The sequence below is a fragment of the Octopus bimaculoides genome, chromosome 25 (genome assembly GCF_046866305.1).
Source record: "Octopus bimaculoides isolate indiv1 chromosome 25, ASM4686630v1, whole genome shotgun sequence".
Taxonomy (NCBI): Eukaryota; Metazoa; Mollusca; class Cephalopoda; order Octopoda; family Octopodidae; genus Octopus; species Octopus bimaculoides.
In genome coordinates, this window is record NC_142952.1 from 9113089 (window position 1) to 9120588 (window position 7500).

Genomic DNA, 7500 nt, shown 5'->3' on the forward strand with positions numbered 1-7500 from the left:
TTTTTTTTTGGGGGGGGGTGAGAGAGACAGAGAGAGACACAGAGAGAGACACAGAGAGAGACAGAGAGAGACACAGAGAGAGACACAGAGAGAGACACAGAGACAGGGAGAGAGACAAAGAGACAGAGAGAGAGACAGAGAGACAGACAGAGAGACACAGAGAGACAGACAGAGAGACACAGAGAGACAGACAGAGAGACACAGAGAGACAGAGATATGCATGTATGCATACAGTTCCTCAAAATATGTTTTTCATATAACGAGCACCCTTGTAAACATACATATAAACATGCGCGCGTGCGGGCGCTTAGTTATAGATGTATAGATATACATATAACTATATACACATGCGTGTGAATGTGCGTATGCTGTAGCGTACGTAGATTCCACCGCAAGCAAATTTCCAAGCAAGTAGTGACTACTTCATAAAGACATAAGCGAGAACGAGGCTGCCAGGAGTGATTAGTCGTGGCCAGTTGTCTAGAAACACGGCGACTCGATCCGTTGACTCCTGGCTTCGTCCTGCTTGTTTTTTGTCACCTGTTGGTAGTGTAGACAGTAAAAACATTCCCAACACGACCACCGCGTCGACGAAGAAGGAGAGGAAGCAGCTAGTATATAACAAAGTTACTTACATAATGGAGTGAAATGTATTTTTGTGAACTGACTGACCAAATATAAATATATATATTTGGCTGTCCCGCCCAGCTGCAGAAATATATACACATTATACATACATATATATATATATTTATATATGTGTGTGATGTAGATATATATATATCCGTATATATATATATATATATATATATATATATATATATATATATATATATATATATATATACTATCATTCTCTATTATCTGGTAAATCAAACTGTTTTCATTATTATTGTTGTTATTGTTGTTGATATTGTTGTCATTATTATTATTATTATCATCATCATCATCATTATCATTATTATTATTATTATTATTGTGTTGTGTTGTGCCTTTAATATTGTCTTCAATGTTTTGAGCCCTTCTGATTAATTAAAGTAATTATCATCATCATTATTATTCTGCCGAGGTTGAGTTTGCCTTTCATCATCTTTTTCGGGGGTCAATAAAAATATGTACCAGTTTGAACACTGGAATCGGTGTAATCGATTAAGCCGCGCCTCCTCGAAATTGCTGGCTTTGTGCCAAAATTTGAAAAATATTATTTTCTGAGTTCAAACACCGCCTAGATCGACTTAGTCTTTCAACATGCCGAAGAGCGATAAAATAAAGTACCAGTCGAGTACTGTAGTCGATGTAATCGACTAGCCCCTCCCCACAAAATTTCAGATCTTGTGCCAAAATTACAACACATTATTATTAATATAATTATCATTGATGCTGTTCTGCTTTACAGACTTTTGTTAACTAACCCCTAACCCCTAAAATTAAAACAATATAGTGCGCACCATAATATATATATATATATATATATATATATATATATATATGCTAAGCTCACTAACATGGGCTATCTTGGATTTGAACTGCGGAAATTGAGAAAAAGAAAACAAACTATTTTTAGCAAATTGATTTTTATATATACCTGCCTGAATAGACATTATTACTGATCAATGAGATACAATATTCTCAACTTTCATTATGTGATTTTACATGCCTTGAATAACTATTACGTTAATATAAATTAAAATGATGTTCATATCAAAGATAGGTCTAGCTATGTCTATCTAGGAATATATTTTGTTCGTTGATGCGGTTCTTGATTTCCGCAGTCAAAATACAATTTAACCTGGCACCTGTTGACATCTTGTGCTCTATAGAGGTTTCTTTATTATTATCATTATTATTATTATTATTATTATGATTATTATTATTATTATTATCTACCAGATACAAAAAAAAATAAAGCATATCTGATATTTATTTCGTTTTGTAATTTTGATTATGTTTTTGTTTCCGGTATTTCATCCTTGGCTGTTGTATTTGTGATTAACGTCTTATCATGTCTTACGCAAACAGGCACCACTCACCTCACTAGAAACAAAGCCTTAACTCCCTCCCACCGCTTGTGGATATGATTTGTCCTTGTAACGTCCCATCAACGGTAGCCATTGCGGTAAATAAAGAAATAAACGTTAAAGCGTTGAGAAAAAGAAAGAAAAAAAGATGCTTTGCGATATTTGTTCCGGTTCTTTGCGTTCTGAGAGACCAACTTTGCCTTTTGTTCTTTCGGGGTCGATAAAGTAAAGTACCAGTCAAGTACTAGGGTCGATGATATCGACAAGGCCACTCCCTTCAAAACTGATCTCCTTGTGCCAAAATTAGAAAGAATTATTAAAGGTGGTGGGGTGGGGTTGATAGAATCAGTAGAGCATTGAACAAAATAAAATGCCTTGCGGTGTTTTTGTTTTGTTCCTCTTCTTTTTTTTTTTTTCTAATACTGATTCTTTACGTTCTGAGTTCAAATTCCACCGAGGCCAACTTTGCCTTTCATGCTTTTTTGGTATCTATTAAATAAAGTACCAGTCAAGTTCTCCCTGTTGATGTAATCGAGTGACACCCTCCAAAATTCCTAGCCTTGTTTCAAAATTTAAAACGATTGACAAAGTTGGCAAAGCGTCGGACAAAAATAGCCCCGAAATAAATCTTGCTTTCCATCGAAGGCATTTTTCTTTGTTTTTGTTTTTTGTTTCTTAAGTTATTCGGACGCAAAACATCGGTCGTGTTTACTTTGTTGTGTTTACATAAATGCATCAAACACAACCACGTCCGTATCTATGCATTTGTCTCCTTCCTATCACTGTCTGTCCATCTATCTTTGTCTACCTTTGCTGTGTTTTACACAGATACATATTACCTGTCACAGGTATATCTATCTATTGTCTTTTTCTCTCGATCTGTCTGTCAGTCTATCTGTCTTTCTATTCATACTTCTGTCTGTCTCTGTCTATCCATCTTTTTGTCTGTCTGTCTATATGTCTATTTGCTTTTCTGTCTACCGATCACTCTGTCTACCTGGTGTCTTTTCTGTTTACCCGGTGCAGTCTTCTGTCTAGTCAGCTCCTCTCAGACCATCCCAGTTCATGCCAGCATGGAAGATGGACATTAAATGATGATGATTGTGATGACACACACGTATAAAGGTGCAGGAGTGGCTATGTGTAGTAAGAAGCTTCCTTCCCAACCACATGGTTCCAGGTTCAGTTCCACTGTGTGGCACCTTGGGCAAGTGTCCTCTACAATAGCCTCGGGCTGATCAAAGCCTTATGAGTAGATTTGGTAAAATCTGAAACTGAAATAAGCCTGTCGTATATATATATATATATATATATATATATGTGTGTGTGTGTGTGTTTGTGTGTCTTTGTTCCTCCACCATCGCTTGACAACTGATGTTGGTCTGTTTACATCCCTGTAACTTAGTGGCTCAGCAAAAGAGAACCAATAGAATAAGTACTAGTCTTACAAAGAACAAGTCCTGGGGTGTTAAAACACGGCACAAACTTTTTTCCCAATCTAACATTTCCCCTGTAAAGTATGTACCCCTAATCTAAGCCTAATTATTCTGTCACCTACTCTGACTACTTCGTTTACTTGATTCTATTTCTTTGCAATAATATACCTTCTTTACCCATTCCAGTATTTTTACCCACCCTGAAGAATCTGTACCTATATCCTTGCCTGTGAAAGGTTTCACTGCAGCTCCCTTTCCTCTCACCTGTATACAGTATATATATCTACACCGTCTGCTCTGGCACCTCTACAATCTCTCTCAACCTACTTTTCATCATGCCATTGTTGAATGTTGGTAAAGCTAAAGTTTCACCCCTGACAGTGAGAGAAGCATTCCCATTGATAGCAGCAACGGGAAGGAAGGTTGCTTGATGTTCCTCTGCAACTGAAAGAAAGATAGTTGATGAGATCTCATGATAGTGGTGCAGCGGTATTCACACTTAGTTACACCACAGCCATGTGCAACACTCACATGGTTAGTTTTAAGGCTGTGGATGTTATTGGCATCGTCAACATCTGCTTTCCATGCTGGCATGGGTTGGATGGTTTTACAGGATCCAGTAACCTGCAGTGTCAGCTTTGGCATAGTTTCTACTGCTCAATGCCCTTCCTAATGCCAACCACTTTATAGTGTGTATTGAGTGCTCTTTTACATGCCAGCAGCATTAATGAGATTGCCAAGTAACTTTTTGTGGCTGTCATGTTTTAGGCATGGTCTCTACAGCTGGAACCCTTTCCTATTGACAGCATAATATACAACATGGACTGGATAAAATTTATTGTGCTACCAATACAAAACAATATCTTCCAGGACTTAAATGTTCTCTCTCCACTATATCAGATTTTATTTCAGCATAACTGCTCCCCTAGATGGGCTACCGTCACTGTGGCTTATGGAATCCATGTCTCTTCTGTATGATTTGAGCAGGGCCATTTTTGAATTTTGAGTTGGTTTGTTTGGAGAGCCCAGCTTACTAAGTGGGTTAACTTCTTTACAAGCTAGCTGAGAAGCCCTATTTCACCACGGTGTTGGGGAGTGGGGAAGGAGCAAGGTGACAAGGAAGTGCAAAGGGTCTTCAACATAATATCCCCAGCCATAAAATGTGACTGTGATGTAGAGCTGGAAATCTTTAGTTTCTGAGAATGTCGATCACATGGTGGTGACCTTATTAGGAATGAGGCTGTTTCTATGGTGTTACATTTGGGTCATCATGACACAGGAAGCTATCACTTGTCTCCTTTCTTGATATACATTCCAGCATAAACACAAATTCAGATCTTCTGTATATCTCTATATTCTAATGGGTCTTGGCTCTTTATTTACCTATATATTATGGTTTATAGAATGAGTTCTATGCCAAACATTAAATGGTGATCATGGTGATATATATATATATATATATTTCTTTATTGCCTACAAGGGGCTAAATATAGAGGCAACAAACAATAACAGACAAAGGGATTAAGTCAGTTACATCGACTCCAGTGCATAGCTGGTACTTATTTAATCGATCCTGAAAGGATGAAAGGCAAAGTTGATTTCGGCAGAATTTGAACTCAGAAACTAAAGACAGACAAAATACTACTAAGCATTTCACCCAGCATGCTAACAATTCTGCCAGCTTACCAACGGTGATATATATATGCAACTATGTGTGTGTTATGTGTATTCATACATATATAAGATATATATGTGTATATATATATATATATATATTATGCACATACATATACACACACGATAAGTGTGCATGTGTGTAGATATATATATATGTATGTATAGGTATATATATCTGTTATTTCAAAATAAAAGATGAACTTTGTTATGTAATGTTTAATGCATGTGTACGGACAGAGCTACAGGTGTGGGTAAATGGTAACAAATTTGCTTTCTAACCACATGGTTCTGGGTTCAGTCTCACTGTGCAGCACCATGGCCAAGTTTCTTCTTCTATAGCTCCAGGTCAACCACAGCCTTGTGAGTGGATTTGATAGGTGAAAACTGAAAGAAGCCCAACATATATGGATGTTGCAAAACGATTGTCAGTCATACAAGCAGTGTCATTCATTTTCAATATTCTGTGAGAACATGTTTGGCCATGGGGAAATATGAAGCTTATTACCTTGCTTTGGAATAAGTGAGGGCTGGCACCTCTCACTCTATCCAACCCATGCAAGCATGAACAAGTGGATATTTAAATGAGAGAAAGAGAGAGAGAGACACACACACACACACACACACACACACCTTTTCTGATACCTCTTCCTATATATATATATATATATATATATATATATATTCACAGCATCGACATGGCTAGTTGTACTGCTGCAGACCAGACGAATTCTGGCAAGGATTGTTCTGAAAGCGAAACAGAATTGGTGAAGGAAGAAGCAGCCAAACTAGACAAGAAGAAGAAGGTGGAGGCTAGAGAGGAGGGAGATGAAGAAGTGAAAGTCACTGCTGACCGGCTCAGCCCCCATGATGAGGAAACAGAGAAGCAAGTTGTTCTTGCCAGCAGACATATTGCCATGGCTCTAACCAAATCCAGTGCCATCGAGAAATATTTCTCCACCTGTCTTTTAGATGAAGAAGATGAAGCTCGCTTTGCAGACTTTGACTCAGAGTTGCCGGATTTTCTCAGTCGGACGTAAGTGGATTTTTTTTTTGTTGTTGTTCTGGTTGTTGTTGTTTTTTAACCTCAGATCCACTTATCCAGCAGATATGATTAGTCAAAGGCAATTCTATAAATCCACCATCATCATTTTCATCATCATCGTTTAACGTCCGCTTTCCATGCTAGCATGGGTTGGACGATTTGACTGAGGACTGGTGAAACCAGATGGCTACACCAGGCTCCAATCTGATCTGACAGTGTTTCTACAGCTGGATGCCCTTCCTAACGCCAACCACTCAGAGAGTGTAGTGGGTGCTTTTACGTGCCACCGGCACGAAGGCTAGTCAGGCGGTACTGGCAACGGCCATGCTCAAAATGGTGTATTTTATGTGCCACCTGCACAAGAGCCAGTCCAGAGGCACTGGCAACAATCTCACTATGATATATATAAGTGCTTCCGAAGAAAAAGGTGGAAAGTGGTCTGGAGTTCACTTATGCATGTGTTATCTCTGGTTTTGACCAACCTCTGCACATTTCATTTAACTTCTGTACATACTCAGCCAGTAGTTTTTTGAATATTGTGTTGGTTTGTTTGGAGAGCCCAGCTTACTAGATGGGTCAACTTCTTTACAGCTAGCTGAGAAGCCCTATCTCACCATGGTGTTGGGGAGTGGGGAAGGAGCAAGGAGACAAGGAAGTGCAAAGGGTCTTCAACATAATATCACCAGCTATAAAATGTGACTGTGATGTAGAGCTCTTTCTTTTTCATGCATGTAATGTAATTAAATAACGTAAATAATATTGTAAATAATAGCGTTATGAACCATTTAATTAAAAATGGCTTTTTGGTTTTTGTCTCATCAGGTTCTTCAGTCAAGATGCCAAATTCTTCTTCCTGATATTCACTGCCTTCCTATTCTTTTCTGTTCTAATTCTCTTCATGATCCAAGCAAACTGTGCTTGGCATAACAATCAGGTAAGATCACGTTGTTTGTTTGTTCCATCATCATCATTTAACGTCCATTGTCCATGCTGGCATGGGTCTCTGAGTGTTGTTGATATTGTTGTTGCTGTTGTTGCTGTTGAGTTGATGAGCTGGCAAAATCATTAGCATGCTGGGCAAAATGCTTAGCAGCAGTTTACCTGTCATTATGTTCTGAATTCAAATTCCAAAGGTCAACTTGCCTTTCACCTTCTTTTGGAGGTTGATAAAATAAGTACTACTTGAGCACTGGGGTCGATGTAATCAACTAACCCCCTTCCCCAAAATTTCCAGCCTTGTTCCTATAGGAGAAAGGGTTATTATCATTAGTACTAGTACTGCTGTTATTCATCATCATCATTTAACGCCCATTGTCCATGCTGGCAT

General features: G+C 38.3%; 1 protein-coding gene across 1 annotated transcript in view; it reads left to right on the forward strand.

Moving 5' to 3' along the window:
* The first annotated feature begins 207 nt into the window (after positions 1-207).
* The window catches only part of LOC106870495 (uncharacterized), an 8370-nt gene continuing 1077 nt past the window's right edge, over positions 208-7500 (forward strand). Inside the window, exons 1-3 of the mRNA XM_089341639.1 lie at positions 208-867; positions 5820-6164; positions 6996-7107. Of these exons, the coding sequence (XP_089197765.1) occupies positions 5827-6164; positions 6996-7107 (450 nt within the window). The 5' untranslated portion in view covers positions 208-867; positions 5820-5826. The remainder of the gene's footprint in view (positions 868-5819; positions 6165-6995; positions 7108-7500) is intronic.